General features: G+C 28.3%; 1 protein-coding gene across 1 annotated transcript; it reads left to right on the top strand.

The window, feature by feature from the left end:
- Window positions 1-3,350: 3,350 nt before the first annotated feature.
- Window positions 3,351-20,906, top strand: LOC107441222 (uncharacterized). Its single transcript, XM_016054394.3, has 4 exons — window positions 3,351-3,485; window positions 15,885-16,155; window positions 17,042-17,426; window positions 19,585-20,906. The coding sequence occupies exons 2-4, from the start codon at window positions 15,899-15,901 to the stop codon at window positions 20,149-20,151; spliced, it is 1,209 nt and encodes a 402-aa protein (XP_015909880.1). The 5' UTR covers window positions 3,351-3,485; window positions 15,885-15,898; the 3' UTR covers window positions 20,152-20,906.
- Window positions 20,907-21,078: the final 172 nt, after the last annotated feature.

Raw genomic sequence — 21,078 nt, 5'->3', positions numbered from 1 at the left:
GAAAAAATTACCACCTGAGTGGTTAGTTTAAATAACGTAAATTTATCAGAAGTACGTTTTTTTTACCGGAATTATCATTATCATCTAGTACGGTAGTTTTGTCGGACTTTTTTTCTCCGTGTAATTATGAATAAATAAAAGATGACAACACAGCATTCGAACCACTGAATTAATGTCTTTGTGAGAAAAACAATATTTTTTCCACTTAAAGAAAATTTTCCTTTCATTCTATTTTCATTTTCAAAAAAATTTTTTTAGCAACTCATCTGAATTTTATTTGAAAAAAATGAGGGTTACGAAATAATGAGGATAGCTTATTTCGACTGATGTCAATTTTGTGTTTATTTAAAAATGCGATGATTGTACTTCAGGACAGTAAAACATAATGTTTTTAAGCGTACGCAACAAATGCATAAGTTATAATTCCCGTATCCTTTTCTATAAGAAATATCTGCTCTATAATCTATTGAAATCTTTTAAATAAAAATTTTTTTGTATCTAATGAGTAATTTTTAATTACGTGCATTATTGTAATATTTTTGCTATTTTTTTAAATTTAGATATTATGAACATTAATGCTGGAAAGTTGTTTTATGACATAAATTTCCATGAGTTTTTTTAAGTTCAATAAACAATTCTTTCTTTCTTCTTAAATCAGTAAATAACTTTGTTTCATAACAAAATAAAATTCCTAATTTAAGTAACTTTTTGAGAAAATTAATTTATTTTAACCATTTATTCACCCATAAAAATAATACTATTTTCATTATCAAATTGGGATCATTTCACTTAGGGGATATGGTGTTAATATTTATCATTACTGTAGATACGAGGGTTGCTATTTATATTTCTGACCTAATAATGAAAAAACAAATATGTAGGATTGAAATTGGTTTTATTGTTTTTCAAAATATTCTCCATGATGATCAATACACTTTTGCATGCGTTTGAACCAATTTTCAAAGCACTTTTTTCAGTCCGATTGAGGTAACTCCAAAACATGCGTTTTGAATGCATCAACCGCTTCTTCGGGGGTCGAAAATCGTTGTCCCCGTAATTTATTTTTGATGTGAGGGAATAAGAAGAAGTCATTGGGTGCCAAATCAGGGCTGTACGGCGGATGACCCATCAGTTCAATCTTTCGCTCCGTCAGAAATGCCTTTGTTTGAGTCGATGTGTGAGAGCTCGCATTGTCATGATGAAGAATGATTCGCCTGTTCTTCTGCTTTTCTCGAATTTCTCCGATGACTTCTGGCAAACAAATGGTCGTGTACCATTCAGAATTGACCGTCCTGCGTTGCTCTAACGCCACTGTTGCCACATGACCGTTAATGTCGAAGAAACAGGCAATCATTTGTTTCGATGTGCTTCTTCTTCGAACAACTTTTGTTGGTTTTGCCTCGTCTTGGAAGACCCATACAGTTGATTGCTGTTTTGTTTCCGGCTCATATGCATAGATCCATGATTCGTCACCTGTGCAGATGTTATACACAGCCTTTGATGTACCTTGAACGTATTTTTCTAACATTTCCTTGCACCAATCGACACGAGCCTTTTTTTGAGCGTTTGTCAGATTATGCGGGATCCAACACGAACAATTTTTTTTTACGCTCAAATGTTCATGCAATATTTTATTGATGCTAGTCATACTAATGTCCAAAGACGCCTATATCTCACGGTATGTCACATGATGATCTTGCTTTATCAGTTTATGCACAGCATCGATCTTTTCTGGCACAACAACGGATTTTGGACGACCTGCACGGGATTCGTCCTGGATCGAACATCGACCACAATTAAATTCGTAGTGCTGTAGGATGGCGCTTTATCACTGAATAAAGAATTAAGTTCATCGAAGCACTCTTGTCTTGACAATCCACGTCGAAAGTTATGAAAAATAATGGCACGAAAATGTTCACGATTCAATTACATTTTTTGAAAGAGAAGAACTTTTCAATTTACTGTCAACAACACAAATGAAACTATAATGGTAAATCATCTGCTGAATTTATGTTTAAAATTATCAAACTTTCGATTAAAATCGTCTGCGGTCGCCTAGCAACACTTACTGTTGCCAAGGCCAGAAATATAAATAGCAACCCTCGTATACCGACATGCTTAGATTTGTACATTTTAATATATTGGCAAAAAAATTTTTTAGGATTAAATTTGCTCGAATAAAACTTTGCCGGGATGCAATTTGTTCTTTTGCTGATTATAAAGGATAAATTAAATTTAGTGATAAAATAAAGTTAATATTTTTGCTGCAGACAAGAACGTGTATTGATTTTAGATCTTGAGCTCTAGTTGAAATTAAATAACTTTTACCTGTCGAAAAATAGCTGAAATTTTTATGAATGATAATTTCATTTGGTGATAATATCATGATAAAATCAATTAATATTATGATAAATTCAATTTAAATACGGTGAAGTACAATGATAGGTGATAATGCTACAAGGAATTATAAATTTTTTAATAAAAGCTAATGAAAAATTGCGACGAAAAAATATGTACATTTGTTGCATAAAACGCTGCACTTGCCAATTAAATTAATAATTTATTTTTTTCGTTAAATAATTTTAAATTTGGATTAAATACCCCCCTAAAAACCTAAAACTTTTGTCAATATATACTGTTATATATATCAATATATTGTGTATGAATTATATGATTTATTGTTCTCGTATCAGAAAGCGTGAACATTATGTAATCACGCAAAAAATGTATAAATAAATTCGAATATTATCGAACAAATTAAAAGTTTAGCTTTGTAGTTCTCTCTTATAAAACAGTTATTCAAAATGATTTTAATAAAAAATAAATAAGCAAAAATTTAGACTGGAATTGAAATTTTTTTTATAATAATACAAAAGCTATATAAGTACAAAATAAATAGACAAATATTATAAGAAAAACTTATTTATAATATCAATTAAAACTTAAACGTTTATCTAAATGAAAACGTTTAAGAGCTGAAAAAAATGATTTGTTCTATTTGACATTCAAACATACATCTTCAAATCCTTCGTGTTTTATCCTAATTTGACGATTTGAACTTAATCAGTTCATACATAATTCAGAATCAAGAAGATTAATTTGTTTCATATTTAATGTTATTTCCGAACTTCCGGAGGGAAAGAAAACATTTTTGTTTCCGCTTCATTAAAAAAAAATCCCATTGACTTACAAGCCTCGTGACACTGAACTTGTCCTGTGAACCAATTTAAAATATCTCAACGGAATGGTGATGCCAATCCGGTGGAACCAAATTCAAACATCAAAAATGGCTCCCGGCTTTGTGGGGAAAAATTCTTTATTGACTATTTGTGGGAGGATCTTGTGTCTTATTGCTAATTATGACGTCTCAGAAACCACGTGATGAAACGGCAAAAAAGATGGTCTCTTAAAAGGCGATCACCGATTCGAAACATTCAGTAATTTTCTGCGTGATTCATGTCACTCAACCATTGATTTGTTTGAAGGTGAGTAACGTTTTAGGATTACCATTCAATGGGGAAGTAAAAAAAAATTAATGTTTTTTTTTAAATATTTTATTTTTCATATTTAAGATTGAAAGCAAGTGATAAAAACGATATTCCGAATTGAGAATTTTTTAGTTCAAATTTTTTTTTAATAAAAAAAATTTAATATTTTTAAATAATATTTTATTTAAAACATTTTTATTATAAAAATGTTTTTTTTTCAAAAAATAATAATTTTTTTTTAAATATTTAATTTTTTTAGATAAATAATTGTATTAAATAATTTAGTTGAATTGTAAAAATGATTAGTCTATTCAAATTAACATTCATTCAGTGGATTTTTTTTAATATTTGAAGTTTGCGCGGTTATATGTTAACAGCAAGTTATAACAAAATTATTCTTATTAATTTTAAGTGTTTATCAATCACACAACGAAGGAAGTTTAAGCTAAAATTTATTTTAGGAAAAAAAATCTTGTATAAATTATTTTATTTAATATTTTTTTAAAATTTTCTTCATTAGAAAATCTGTATGGCTCAAGTCTGTTAGTCACTGATTTAAAAAGAGATAATCTTTTTTTAAATGAGCATTCAAATTAGGTAAAGAGTTGATTTCGTTTTTATATTCCAGTTTCTTTTAATATTTACAAATTTATTTAGATTTTGTACCAAGAGTTTTTTGTGAGCTTAAATATGTTTTAACAAAAAATATGTTATATCAAAATATATATGGTATCAAAAATATATGTTATAATTAACGGATTTATTTATTTAATTACTATTTTTATTTTATTGAAAATTTCTGTATTGTTCAAGATATTTGAACTGTAGATGCAAGTAAACTATTACGATTGGCATTGAAATTAAAGAAAAAAATATTTTTAATATTCTTAGTTATGTATTGGCAGTAAGTGAAGTAAAAAGGATTCTCAATCATTTTCAAATTGATAGCAATCTTTAATCAAACACTTTTTAGCTGAAATTTCGTTTAATAAGGAAAATAGGCTTTTTTTATTTAAAATTTTAAAGATTTCATTTAAAACATTTAAAAAAAATTTTTTTTTCATGAAAATTATGTTTGATTTGAAAATCCTAATAATTTAATCGAGCTGAAAACAGTGTGATATTCTGCACCGAGAAAAGAAGTATGGTCGAAACTACCAAGATATGATAAAATTTACTTATTATATAAATATAGAATATGATTAAAATTTACCGGGTGTATAAGAGCACTAAAAAACACAGTAATTTTTACCGAAGTTTTTTGGTAAAATTAACAATAAAATATGGATTTATCATCGTCCTAATTGGTACTAAATGTAGTAAAATTTGGTAATTTTATCACGATGCATAGCAGAGAAAATGAATTATTCGGTTAAATTAATTTTTCAGTTTTATATTTTTACTAAATGTGTAGCAATAAGAACTATAATTTTTACTGTAAACTGTAACCATAACGAATGGAAAAATTATCACATGAATGGTATAAATATTGTATAGTTTGGTCTATTAACAGAATTATGTTTTTTTAAATCAGAAATATGATTGCCATATAATAAGGTATTTATGTCCCCCTGTGTATGGTCAACAAATCAATCAAAGAAAAATTATTATTATTCTCCATAGTTTTTGAGGCTATATGCTTCAAAAAATTTCTTTCTTATTATTGAGAAGTATCAAAATCAGTAAGTATTATGAGATCATATCAAAAAACCTTTTCACTTTAAAATTTTTTTTGAGCGTTTCTGTTTTGTCTTTAATTTTAAAACTCTCTGATTAATTTATTTAAAAGAATTGAAATTTTTTTTCTCTAATATCTTTACGTGCGTATATTTTTTGTTTGAAAGCTTGTTTACTTTTCTGCTTGGTTACTTTTACTTTTTCATCCCTTTCAAAAAACTTCTTAGGTATTAAATTGTTCTCAAATGATGCAAGTGTTACTCTTAATAAATTTGGATAAAACAAATACTTTCAATTTCATCTAAATCTTAAAAATGTTCGTTTTTATTTTTAATGAAACAACTTTTTTTTTGCTTAGATATGTCATATTTGTTTTTATTTAATATGAAAAGTAATGTTCACATATATATTAGTTTTGCTTAATGTATGGAATTTATTTCAAATAAAATTTTGAAATATTGTTGAAGGAGTATAAAGTAAGAAAATAATAAAAAACCTTCAGAGAGATGATAATTTTCATACTATTAGATACTTTATTGATCAGTGTCTACCCATGAAATAAAATCATCTGAAAAACTGAGGAACGAATTGCAGTTATCACCATAAAAATGCAGAAATTTCGAAAGTCTACTAAGACGATTTAAAAAGCTGCAGATTTTATAAATGTTTATTCAAATATTTCAGAGATTTAGACCTGCAAAAGGAAAAATGCGCAACATTTTTCAAATTTCAGCTTTAGTAAAAGAAAAATATAATTAACATTTCTTAACATTCATACCATATAAATAACTTATAGAAATTTTATTTACTTATTTCCAATTAAGGTCATTAAACTTATATTCCGAAATAGATTAATTTTTGATACAATTAGATGTGCAATTTTAATGAGCTTTATCGGATAACAATTTTTCATTGATTATATTTTTATTAGTTAGTTTTTTTTAAATTATTGAGAAATGAATAACGAAATTTTCGGCTAAATATTTAACTATTGATAAAATTAATTAATTTCATTACACTTTGTACTTATGTTGTATGTAACAATTGCATCATAATAATAATATTCACAAAAATATTGTTGCGCTTATGGCTTATTATTATTTTATATAACTATTTGCGTTCAATATTTGATTCAATTTTTGAAAACAGATTTTTGACAAGCTCTAAAAAGATGGAAGCATAACCATATCTAAACTTTAAGCTCTGGAAATAATTAAGTTCTCATTTAAATTATAAAATTAACAATAAGACAAATTTTTTTTAGAGTAAACTTGTTACTCTCTCTAATGAAAGGTATTAATATTAATTATTACAATATTTTTCTATAAATAAATACCTTTAAAAAAACGTTTTTCTAAACGAAAGGACCAATTTTCTAAGCCTAAATAATGGCAAAAAAATTTCAAATATTTTTCAGATGATTAAAATAAAATAATAAAGTTTTAATTGGATGATTACAGCCTTAAAAATGACAGCATTAAAAAACCAATGATTTACTGTGTTAAAGGGTTTTTGAGAAGAATCTTGCGTAATCAGTCTGTAATGCAGCCAACATGTAAAAATAAACAGTGCAATTATTTATACAAAAATAGACAGAGAAAAAAATTCCGGTAAAATTACCCTACTGTAAGGTAATGACATTTCCAGTAAAAAAACCCAATAATTCTTAGTAATAAAAATAAATACAGTATTTGAACCATTCATATAGTTATTTAATCCATTCATAAAATAACGGTTTACCGGAAACTGTGGTTTTTTAAAATTATAGTTATAATTTATAAATTACAGTAGCAACACAATTAGTAAAAACTGAAAAACTGGAAAGCAAATTTTACCGAATAAAGGAGTTTTATACCATAAGCTAAATTATCATGATAAAATTGCCAATTTTTATTACATTTACCAAATTTTAACACATATTAGAAAACAATATTTTACTGTTAATTTTACCAAAATCATTACCAAAGCACTTCCGTAAAAACTGTCGAGCCTTTTGGTCCAATAGAGCCAGAAACATGGCAAATTTTAACATATTCTATATTTTTATTTGTTATGATAACAGTTTACCAGAAATTCTGGTTCTCAAAATTATAGTTCTTATTACTACACAATTAGTAAAAATATGCTAAGTGCAGAATGGTTTTTATGATATGCCCAAAAATATGATAAAATTACCACATTTATTACCAAACAGGAGAATGATAAAATACTATTTTATTGTTAATTTTACCAAAAGTGGTTGTGGGTTTGAATCCCACCGTAGGCATGGATGTAACTTTCTCTCTCTCTCTTTGTGTTCTATGTCCTTTCTTCTGTGTGAATGAAACCAGCTTTATAAACGGGTTTGTGATTGTATGACGTGGGCGACGCTACTCCACCGCCGTGGATTAGCCACAGTTGTCCACTGGGTAACGATAAAAGAGCAGCAATTCTGGCATTTCTAAGGCCTATGGGAAATAGACTCAAATGCCAGCCATTAAACCAAAAAAATTGTCCATTATGATAAAATAATTGGGAAAACAAAAAAAAAGAAGAAAAAAACGCATTTACTTAAACTTTTGAACAAAAACATTCCAAAACCATATTTGACCAAATATCTAACAAGAGTAGTAATTTTTTTCTGATGAAACATTTTACTATCAGGTCAGTAAAACAAACTATGAAAAAAACCGCAAGATGGGAGCATAACAAGAGAATATCTTCGACTTAAGATAATTAAATAATTGTATTGATATTGTAATGATGTTGTATTGTTAAAAGCTTTTAATTAAATTTATATAGTAATGCCTTAATTAAAGATTTATTTGAATTCATACATTTGAAATGATATAAATCACAAAAAAAATTATAACAGATAACGATTAATATCGCTTATGATAAAGCTAGATTTTTTTCGTATAAAGATACTTTAAGATGTTACTAAAATTAACTCCAAATAGGATACAGTTTTTTAATTCAATAATAAAATTTTTTGTATCATCATTTAATAGGCTGCAACACCATACTTGAAAATTGCTTTTTTTCTTAATTTAGCAATTTTGGACACTTTTCTTGCTTTTCTATTTCGTAGCTCAGAAGTTAAGTGTTCGCCTTCCAAATGGACAGCCCAAGTTCGATTGCCGGCGGTAGCTAGTTGATACGAACTCTGATCTCTGCTCGTAGCAACAGTGCTGACGTAAAATATCCTCAGTGGTAGACGGGTGATGGGTTAAAATCCTGTACCATGTTAGATTATGATAGCGTTTTTATTTTTTTCTGGGTCAAATATTAATTCGCCATCCCCGATTCGAAAGATACTTGCTAAGGGAAATCTTTACGAAACACCCAGCATTTAACATGTTTTATGGGCATTTCGTTGTTATATGAACAGTTATATGAGCAGTATTCGGTAAGATCTGTTGCTTGTGTTAAGGTTTTGATTTTGCATGGCACTAATATATTTTTTGCTTCTGCAGTCTTTGTTTTACATTTTTACAAAAATTTGCATCCGATGTTTCGTTTATGGATTCCAATTTCAAACTTTGCTCTTATTATTTAAATAAAATAAATGAAAAACAATTATTTTTAGCTACCGCACAATTTTGCTTAAAAGCACATTTTAATTTTACCGTAATGAAGCTCTTGTCATGACTATCACTTAAAAACCGATTAAATATAATCGGTCATTTGTATTTAGAAACCATGGATTCACCAACTATTTAAGTAAACTAAGCCTTTTCGTAATTTTTTTTCATCATTCCAGCTTTGAATTCTGGATAATTATAAAAACTAATTTTAATTTAACAAGTGAAAAGTTGATTTCTTTGAATTATTACAGTTACAACTGCAGTCAATTATGTACTTACCAATATAAATATTTGTGGGCAGGTCATTAAATGTCAAACACAACAGGCACAAACTTCTTTATTTCAACTTTGTTTAAGTGAATAGTGTTACTTGAGGAAAATATATAAAATGAAATAATAATGCAATATTATGCAAATTGTTTTAAGCTATCTGGTATGCAGTTTACTCCAAGATAAAAATTGCTTTTTAAAGAAAAGCAAATGTTTAATTAGGGAAATATTTTAAAGGAAATGCTTACACAAAATGTAAATAAATATGTACGTATTTAAATCTACGGTTATATTACAAGGATAAAAAACGATTCTGGTAAAATTACCATATAGGAGGGCAATAAAATTTGTTAAAAGAAAGAATTTTATATATTAGCAGTTATCATACCATGTTCTAAAGGTTAAGACTTCTCTCTATTTTACCGAAGAAAAAAGTTTTTTCATGCTTTAAAGTAATAATGAAATTAATAAATTTTGCCTCATCCAAATTTTATCACTTGTTATTAAGGCTTATTTAATTTCTAATTTTACTAATATCATTATCAAAGGGCTTCGGTAAAAACTACTGAGTCTTTCGGTGTCACCATAGAAAGAGAAACTCGGTAAATTTTGCAATATTCTAATAATTTTAACCATACTTTTTTCTCAGTGTAGAATGAATAAACTATTTTAAAACTAGCAATTTAATTCTCTTTTAATATTTTTCTACAAAGTGGTTATTTAGCATTTATGCAAAAAGTTAATTCCCAGTATATTTTTTCAGTTTTAAATAATTATTTTACAACATTATTTTAATTAATAGAGTTGGTTGACTGCACGCAGTTTTACAGAAAATCTAGTTTAAATATAAATGTAATTTATTTAAAACAAAATATAGCTTGATTGCTATTTAAGGATAATTAAACGGTGTTTATTATAATATTTATGTTTATCACGAAATGTTTCTTAATAAATTAAGATCATAGAACTACTTAATAATATACAAAAAGAATACCTAACATTTTTAGTTTTTACCTTTGCCGATTGTTGATTTCTGAAGTAATATCAAATGCAAAATACAATTAAAAATTTAAGCCACATCGGGGAGGTGCATCATTTTATGTATGAACGTATCCTGTGATACTAATTAAAAGAACATAATTTTTCCAGAAGAAATAGAGTGGAATGGATTTATTTTTATTTCGTACATAATAAAATCAAGTCTTTTCGCTATTAACTTAGCATCATTGGTTAGCATATATTTGATTGTTTCGGATTTTAACATACGCTAGATTTTTTTTAATTTTAAGGTCAAGTAAGCATTAAAATAAATGATTAAATTCAATTGTATACCCGTTCTAATTAGTAAGCTCCATCAGACCAAATATTAGCGATAATAAAAATTATTAATACCGTCTAACTGTGTCTTTTCTAAACAATATGTGTAACGGATGGCGCTATGTGCAGTGATGTAAGAGTTAATTACTATTCAGATTCCATAGAGGAACTGTAACGTTACATCATTCTTCGTTGTTGTTGTTAGATATATGTTTCTGTTACAAAGAGTTTTGTTATGAATTTTCAGCTCATTTATCTTATATGGATTAGCGAAATACGGATTCACGAATGAATAACCATTGACCCTAAGACTAGTATATTTCACGTTAGAGCCTCCAATATTAATTTTTGAAGTTAATCATAAGCAATATGTAAGTTCAAATATTGCTTAAGATTAACACTTACCTCTATTCTTGAGCCTCCAAGGAAGTTCACAAAGCTCTTGCATCCAGTTGAAGCAACTTGCTTGATATTGAATCTTGCAAATTCATCAAATACGGTTAACCCATTGTATAAACGTGTCCCTTTTGTTTTTCACGAAATTCAATTTAAGTGATTTTTCAGTGTCATCGAAAAGGAATTGGGTGTATGATTGTTCATGATATCAGTCTCATAAACTTTCAACACATTGAACTTTAAAGTTGACCCCTTGAAAAAAAAAGGGATTTCAACTGCATACTAAAAAAGGATGACTGACAGAATATTAAAATAAGACAAATTTTTTTCCCGGTAAGCTACTATTGTTACGCTATGCTTACATTTCCGTAATTTTTTTATGCAATAAATTCGATAAACATTAGTTTTCATCTTAATTAGATAAAATATTATTATGCAGTTGTGCGCACTCGACAGCTATTCGAAACACAAGAGCAATCACGCCCACAACCGTGATCTTTATCCAGCTCTCATGACCAACACTCAAAGCCCGGTGATACAGTTCTCCCGGCCTCTTACAAAGCAGCAATGAATCAACAAATGGAATCCATTCATCGAATTCTATCACAGATAAAATTCTGGAGGGGGAATAATATAGCTTAGTTACCGCTACAACTATTAAATTCCAATTCTCTAATATATAAGACATGTTAATTCGATTTTACTTGTGTCTTGAGATGCTCTTTAATAGATGAGGGTTGACATTGTTGGTAGCTTAGCTCCACAAGAGGTTTCCAACATGTTAAGATACGTATTTGAAAACTACATGCACAGTAGCTGCCCCATATATTTAGAATCATTTCAGGATTTTTCTTTATAGTATACATGCTGGTTTTATTAATCTGCTTTATGGGGCTTTTTTTTGCCGGAAATACCATTACAGTATGGTAATTTTCCAGAGTTTTTCTTTATGTGTACTTTAAAAAAAAAATAAGTAGTTTTAATTTTTACAATATTATTTTTCCGAAAAAATTACCGCTTTCTTCTGAAAGCTCATTAGGAAATTTCGGCAGTATTTATAAATCAAAATTAAAAAGTATTCAGTTAAGAAATGTCCAGAATGTTTCACTCTATCAAAGCAGTTTTGGTCGTGCAGATTCAGTTTCCGATTTTATTGGAATAAAATTTAAACCTAAGCATATCACATTTACTATTGTAATTTCATTCAAAAACTGCTTATTTAATTCTCATTTAATATTTTTCGATAAAGAGATAATTTAGCATTAGTGCGAAAAGTTAGATCTCAGTATTTTTTTTCAGTCTTAAATAATTATTTTACAAAAATTTTTTAATTGCTCATGTTGATTGTACACAATTTTACTGAAAATCAACTTTAAATATATACATAACTTATTTAAAGCCATTGTATAATGAATATTAAGCTGTGTTTATAATAATGCTTATGTTTATCATAAAATATTGCTTAATAAATTAACATCACAGAACTACTTAATAATAAAAGGAACGACATTTTTAGTTTTAACCGTTCAATTTCGTATAACATCGTTACTTTAATTAATATTTAAATTGCAATATTAAGATTTAAATGAAACTGATTAAAAATAGTTTGGAGATAACCTTAACAATGTTTATTAAATACCTAAGTAATCGAATTGAACAGAATAAAAATACCATTACTTGATGAATTAATAATTTGAGGGCAAATACCGTTATAATACTTATAAATTTCTTGTTGATGGAATCCAACTACTTACAGATAGAATTAGTTTGAGGATTCAATCAGTTTTTTTGTCTAATTAGAATGTATCGATAAAGTTAAAAAAATGTGTTAGACCATTATTTTATATTACATGAGTTGTATTCACTTCGCTCGAAATATCTAAGATTTAAGTGTTAAAGTATTTGGTTTAACCCAGTGTTTCTCAAACTTATGACTTTCGTGTACCCTTTCTAAATTTTTCGTAACGCTGTGTACCACTAATAAATAAGCTAATGTATATTTTTAAATTATGTTTATTTTTCTTTCTTGGTGCAAAATTGTGTTAATAAGTTTATTTGCATCAGTGAGAAGGATGATATTGTTTTTGCTGTGATAACAGGAAAAAAATTTTATTTTTTAAAAATAATCAAAATAAGTAGAATTTTTTACAAACCTTTACTATAAAAAAATTGCACAAAAGTTAAAAATCACAACTGGCTGTTGACACCACTAATTATTAACTCTTAACTTTGCAAAAAATAGCCAATAGAAAAATACGTAATCGTAAATTTTCGTGGCCAGCTTTGTTTTGAAATTAAATTTTTTGTAATTTTACTTTGTTGCAAGATATTTCGCATAAGAACGCGTACCCCTGCTAAGTTGTTCCAGTACCCCTGGGGGTACGCATACCACAGTTTGGGAAACACTGGTTTAACTCTATCTTTTTATATTTAACAATAAATTGTTCAAACAATAAATAGTATCAATTTTGAGAGAGTAAAATTTTCGTTTGATAATTAAATTTATGCAGTTACTGATTCATTTAACGAAAGCTAAATTAATTAATTATTTAGTTTAATTTTTATAAATTATTTGCTAATTATTGTAATATTAATGAAAATTACTGTAGGAAAAGCGAATCACCAGTATTCACCATTTTATTAAACTTTTAATTCATTGGATTAGCAACTGAGTTCTTACTGGGTTCTCTTTTTTAAATAACATTATGCATAATATTAAATGTTTTTGTAATAATGTTCGAAATCATTTGAAATTTTTATTTTATTTTAATGGCACTTTTGTTATTTGTTTTTGTTCGATTTAATTTACATTAATTTTCAGATCTTTAAAATCGAATATCAAGCTTAGAAAAATTAGCATTTTTCATGCCTTTTTTTACTTTTAAACAAGGCTCGAGGTTTCTGCTTTTAATTAAGTTCCAACCTAAAAAATCAGTAAGGTAGATGTTTTGAAAATAGTTGCTTCAGATTATCTAGGAAAATTCAGTTTATACAGGCAATACGTACATTAAATTCCTTTAGCTTAACAAAACTTTTAATTTTGTTGCAACAATTGAAAGTTTTTGTTTACATTGAGTTTTAGTTTGAAAGAACTTATCATATTACATTTTGTCAACAAAACTTCCGATTGAGATAGAAATGATAGCATGCATTCTAACTGATCGGTTATGAAAGAAATACTTGCATCTAAAATCTTTAGTTTAGCGAAATTTCAATTTAAATGATTATGGTATAAGTTATTAGCAGTTCTTGAATCAGGTCTGCTATCTAGGAAATAAGTACGTCTAAAATTCCTTAATTTTAAAAGAATTGTAATTTAAATCAATATAGTAGAAAGTATAGCATTTCTTGAAACTGATTGGTTACTCAAGAAATAAGTACATTTAAAATCCTTCAGTTTTATAAGACTTACGATTTAAATAACTGTGCTAGAAATTATAGGTGAACTTGAAACTGGTCGGCCCATTAGGTTTACAAAACTTTTAATTTAAATTATTGGGATAGTTCTTGAAGGATTTGAAACGAGTTGGTTTGAATTGGTGGCATTAGAGGGTTTTCATATGGATTTGGAACATTTCGTCGAATTGGAGCGTTTAAGGGAGAAATCATCTTCCCTCATCCTTGAAGTCAAGGTCGAGAAATTCGACTGCTTATTGCCGGGTTGTTAAGAAAACTTTAAGTATACTTAAAACAACTTAATGCACGATGTAGGCATTAGTATTCCTCTTCAGAGGGAATTTTGCCGCGCCTCGATTATTTTGAAGCATCCTCGTGACGAGTTTTGTCATTTACATTTGGAATACCTGAAGATGTTTCACTTATCAACAACCGTTAGAGAGATTAGGCAACCTTCTTCTCTTTATCTAAATTAACCTCCATATCATTCTCCATCATTAAATGTAACAAATTTGTAAAGAATTGCAATTTGTAAAAATATGTATTCCAGAAGAGTAACTTATCAAATCAGAGAGTAAGAGATCAAACATGTCCAAATGTTAATTTTCCCATGAACACGGTGTCTAATGATTCACACTATATATAATATATATTATATATATATATATATATATATAGTTCAAAATTAAGAGAAACATAGAAAAAAAATAAATTACAGAATTATTAAAAAAATTATTTGAAAAAAAAAATTATAAAAATCCGGGTGAAGAAATATAGATATAATCTCTTCATCGTCTCACATGATTATATGCGCAAAAGGAGTGCTTTCTAATATAGTATTGCAAATTATATCAATATAATAGTGTGAGGAGCACTCTTTCTGTCCTTTTTGTATTTTTTTTACTGTGCATACATATAACAGGTGTTTGATTGAAAGTTATTCAACGTCTGCAGTATAAGATTGTTTAAGGAGTAGAAATATCGAGGAATGGTCTCCCCGGCTGCTGACACAGATGCAATTATTTAAAAAAAAATTCAGGGGCCCTTTTGTACAGACGAGGCTGAAAGTTTTTGATATAGAGCTTAATTAGGTAGAATTAGGGACCTAAAACCACTTACCGCTTTTAAGATGGTTATAGATTTGTAAGCATTAACTGTGGAATTGAAAATAATAACAAGAAAAAGAGCATACGGCGTTAAATCGTATGATTGACGACCAATTCTGATAAACGAAACTGAAAATTACACGATCAGTTCTGTCTTAGAACGCAAAATATCATCCAACAATGAAAAAGAGTCTGTCTTTGATTTGGGACAAAGCTTTCCATTTCTAATGTGCCCCGAATAGCCCCACTGAATAGTTTTTTTTTATCAGTTTCATTCATGCTAATGAAAATAACTCTTGTGTTTATAACTTTAATGGTTTGGTGCAAAAGTCAAATTTTCAATGAGATTGTGAACACCTTTTAAAAAATGTTGCTGGAATGGCAGGAAGGGACGTTTACAAATTGAAAACTAAAAACAAAAATCTTTCTATTTTTTTTTATATCGATGAAATGGAATTTTCAATCTTAAAGCACAGAACTCTTAAAAGGACAACTTAAAATGACAACTTCAATGAACTAATAGGGATTTACAGGTTATTTGAACTTTTCTTACACTTCAAGAAAATTGTAAATTAAGTCTATCTTTTACAATAATTACCGCACTAAAGTTTGGAATCATATGTTAATATATTGCTTTTTCGGATTATACGATATTATTTCTTTTCCAGACAATTAAAGCACAATGAAGGACAAAAAAGTTATGAAGACCAGCGTAGCTGCTCTCGTTCTATTTATGGCACTGAACAGTGTTCAATCTCAAGGATTAATGGGTGGTGGCTATAAGCACCGAGGTAATCATGCTATAGAATTACTTTTAGCCACAGGAATATTGGCTAAATTGTTCAATCACCGAGGAAAACTTGGGCATGCTGGTCGTCAATTTATGAGCGCGCTTATTGGAGGACCCCGTTATCATCATCCAAGGTTTGCAAACGCCAGGTATGTGAGTTTACCAGTAAAGTATACCGGTCAATATACCAGTAAAATGAAGTTTATTTAAACGTAATATGTATGTTTAACTAATAATTTATGAAGTAATCTGAATCTGGCAGAATTAGACAAAATGTAATTATATCTTTAATTCACATTGACGATTTTTTTCTCACCCAAATTTTAAAATTTATATGTTCTGTCTTTCAGAATATAAAATTATTTTTTCAGACACAATACGTTATTTAATTTCTGTATCGATGAAAATTTTAAAGCATTATCGTAATTTTAAAAAAAAAGCATGCTTAGGAAAAATGCCGTAAAAAATTATGCTACAGTTACGTAGATTCCATCTTGAACGATTATTTTTTGCGGATCCCTTCTTCATTTTAATTGTTTCTTCACACTAATTACTGACTCCATAATTTCAAAAAATAACGTTTTGGTATTTAACGGTTAAAATGTTTTGCTCGTCTTTTTTCAATAAATGATTCGTTGCATTTATGGAAATTAATAGTTAAAGAATAAGAAACGTAAAACAAATTAAAAAAAAATTAAAAAATATTTTTAATAAAACTCAACCTAAATCACAATATGATACTTTATGTTATTAATTTTACTTAATAAGATGGGTACAGTTGTTTATTGAAACCAAAACTGCAATGTTGGGTTATTTGTTAGAATGTTTGATTTTAAGTCTCAATCCTTATTTCCGTATATATTGATATAAAATGTAACAATTGTTTCAAAAACAATATTAATACAAACAGAATGGAATATTGGAGTGCTTTATTTGGAGTTAATATCAAAATTGTTTCTTAAATACCCGGTAAGGTAGAGGCTAAGACCACACTAAGACTAAACTAGAAAATTGCAATATTCTATTTTTTCACAGGTTTCCCCTCGACATGGCTATTGGTCATCCTGCCTTGTTGCAAGACGACATTCTAGATGCTAGTGCATTAAGTTCAATGAATGTTCCCTTAATGGACAACGACCTCCTACTCAACCAAGAGAGTTCATTACTTGCAGCCAGAGCACCACTTCTAATGTCTCCCTCCACACAATTCTTTAACGATGGCCATCTATTTGCTGAGGCACAACTCAACCAACAGCTCTTAGCTGCCAGGAGAGCTAGAAAAATATTAGAAGCCAAGAAACTTTTGGCAGCTTCTGAGGCGAAGAATATTTTAGCAGCACAAAGTGAAGCAATGCAGATGTTAGCAGCTGAAGATGCTGCGCAAGCAACTGCTTTTCTAGCAGCGGATCAATCCCGACAGGTAAAAGAATAGACAGGGGGTTATTTAATCTCCCCCCTTAACATATATTTTTAGAGCCCTTGATAAAAAGCTAAGAAAAATTGCAGACTAAAGTTAGAAATGCAATACTTGAGTAAAGAAATTATCAAAACTTGTGGAATCAGTAATAGAATTGACTAAAACAACGGAAACTGTGGAAAGACTAAAACAACGAAATCTGTTTCAGCCCCAAATAAATCTGAGAGGAGAAGAAATGCGATTTATCTGGCAATTGATCTATTTTTGAGTTTTTAAATCTTGCCAAACTTGCCTTCACCAAATTTTAATAACCTTTTATTTTTTTATGTTTTAACTATTTTATTTAAATACTAAAAGTGCATAATTTGTGACTTTATTTTTGAAAAATGTTCAAAATCCATGGATTAAAAGAGGTAGAGCACTTCGCAACTTTTTATTTTTTCAGAAAAGGAAAATTTTAATTATGGTAACAGAAGTCTTCGCTGGTGAAACGTAACCTCATAATACAACAAATGAACAACAATAATTTACTGCTTGTAAAATAGAAGAATGGATAATAAATAGTGAATTATTTCTTTTATTTTTTATTTTAAAAAAAATAGTAAAAAAATACAAAAGTACTGATTGATCTCAAAAAAATTGAGAATCTTTTTGAGCTTTAAGTTCATATTAACGACAACTGTAAATTTATACTAGATGAGTTGATGAATTGATTGTTTGATGTTTTTTGAATTGATGTATTCGATTAATTGAGTCAAGCTTATTATGCCTAAATATGAATTTAAAGAAAGAATGTGTATAACAACAATAGATAAGCGAAATACAAATGAAATAACATCAGCTAAACATCAGCTGTCATAAAATGAAATAACATCAGCTCATTTAGCTAAACTCATATCAAGCTATATAAAAGAGGAAATCAGGAGTGATAAGTTTCATTTCTTTGTCTGTAAAGTTAAAGATAATATTTGCAATTACACTTATAAAAATTCGCTTAACAAAAGTTGAATTTGTAAACAGTTATAAAATGATATTCTGTATGCTAAAAATGGAAGAAAAAAAATTAAAAGAACTTTTAGAAAAGATTTATGTAGTTTGCTTATGTATCTTTATTAAAGTTTATTTAAACGTTATTTAATTTAACTTTATTAATTATCAAATTTATTCATTATTTTAAATTTATTTCTTAATATAGTGAGCTTCCTTGCAATGATGTAATGTATGATAGCTTCCTTGTAAACATATAATTATAAATTCCGTACTGTTAATGTAATTTTTTTAAGCATGCATCATTGGAAATTAAAACAATTTAGTTTTTTACGCATGAAAAATATTTCCACCGGTGAATTTCACTCTAAGATGTTGTAATTAAAACTAATTAAAGAAAATGAAAAATATACTAGTTTTATAAAATTGTTTTCATAAATTTTTATCCATATAATTAATTTTAACCTGATGATCATAGATTTTATAATTGAATAAGCTACAATATAGAAAAAATATTCTTACTTGCAAAATAGGTTTAATTAATGTCAGTGTTCTATTTTAACTAACCGATTTCCTTTCCATTTGCTAATAGAGGTATTTGGATATCAAAAAGGGAACAAACATAAACAACGCATAATATTTTGAAAAGAAATACAACTGAGCCATAAAATAGGGTAATCATAGTAGGTTTTATTGAAAATCTAAAAAAAATTGATTCGTAACAACACCAGCTAAAGACATTAAAATAATTCACATAGAAACCAAAAAGTTTTTTTAAGAAGAATATCTTAAAACAGACTTTTGTCTTAGAAAAATACCGAAAACTTTGATCTAAATCCAAAGTACTTAGTTAAAAAATAAAAAGAGTTTGTGTTGATTTTGTGGACATACAGTTTCATTTAAGAACTCAACTGTGTAAACAGGATTTTAAAAAATTACAGTTTATATCGTAAAACATAATGCGAATATTTAAAATTTCTGGAAACTTAGGTATGAGAAATATATTATTTATAACTTATTTTGTATTTGGGATTGTAATTTTGTTATTATTTTCAATTTCTTATTGACTTATTATTTTCTATTATTTGTTATCTTATTATTTTACTTTCGCGAATTATTTATCTATCTCTAATTCAAAACTCTTTTCATAATTTAACTATGTTTTATTTCATAGTATTCCAGTGCAATGCCTCCCCCAAAACACTTTGTTCCTCGCCAAGTCAATCAAGGAAATATGTTTCAAGGACACTCAGCCCAACAACAACAGGGCATGTCTTATATGGGAGGACAGCAGCCGTCTCAACAAATGCAAGGCTCAATGAACAGCTTCTTGGGTTCCCAACCACTACAGATGCAAGGCTCAATGAATAGTTTCGCAGGATCCCAACCACAACAGATGCAAGGCTCAATGAACAGCTTCGCAGGATCCCAACCACAACAGATGCAAGGATCAGCAAGCAGTTTTATTCCCTCCCAACCACAGCCGATGCAAGAATCCTTGAATAGTTTTATGGGATCCCAATCCTCACAACAAATGCAGCAAGGTTCTTTGAGCAGCTATTTGGCATCCCAGTCTCCTAACCAAATGCAAGCTGCAGCCAGCAACTACTTCAGATCGCATGCAGTTCCACCTCCAATGCAATCTTCCTCTGCACGAGCTGATCATGTATTGCACCTACCACCAGGAATGAGTGATGCAGAAGCCAACAGAGTCATCGCCAATTTGCATAGATTTATATAATTAGAAAAGAAAGTCGCTGGCGACTTTTACTCATTAGGAACTTTGAGTTTAAAGATATATAATGAGACACCGTTTTTTTTCCAGAGAAGTTGACATTTAGACTATGAAACAACATTGTAAGAGAGTTGACATCTGGCACGCAAAAAAGTACAATTTGTGGATTAACAAATACATCATAATGATCACGTATTTTCTTGCCATCAACTTTGATTGAAATTTTGCAAAGTCAATACATTTAGTTATGAAGAGGACGTAATGGTACTATTTTACATATAAAAGCGAATCTTCATCAAAATTTAGATTTCAATTGGTAAATGCTGATATGCACTAATATCTGTGCTAAGAAATTTTATTGACTTTGTATAATTCATTTCTAAGTTAATGATAGTTTACTTCTATTAACTACATAATTCACTTTTATTAACTACATAGTTTACTTTTATTAACTACATAGTTTACTTTTATTAACTACATTAAAAGATAATGCTTAAAATAATGCAGAGCTGTAGTTAAAAGAGTTTTGAAGACATGCTATTCATATGGCTTTGTTTCAACAGAAAATTTAGAAAATTAAGTTAAAACATATATGCACTTTCACTTTTATGATATACTTTTAGATTCATATTCAAAACAAAGCCTTAGTCATTCATTGTATTTTGTACATAGATAATATAATCAATACTCGATACTGATTGTCTTGTTCGTAATTATGTAAATATTCTTTGTAATCGTTTGAAATAAATGTAGAAAATGCAGTTTCTATTCATTCTTTAGAAGTTTCCAAAATTCTATTAATATATTTTTTATTCATTTTCCAAAATGTTTCTTTATTTATACAAAATTATCCTTACTCGCACTCCACATTGTTGATGTCAAATACTCTCGGTGATATATGAATCATAGGTTAAAATCCCCTCACCCTCGGGT

Source organism: Parasteatoda tepidariorum, chromosome 2 (assembly GCF_043381705.1).
Source record: "Parasteatoda tepidariorum isolate YZ-2023 chromosome 2, CAS_Ptep_4.0, whole genome shotgun sequence".
Lineage (NCBI taxonomy): Eukaryota > Metazoa > Arthropoda > Arachnida > Araneae > Theridiidae > Parasteatoda > Parasteatoda tepidariorum.
The sequence above is the reverse complement of the archived record's forward strand: the minus strand, read 5'-3'. Positions and strand labels throughout refer to the sequence as shown.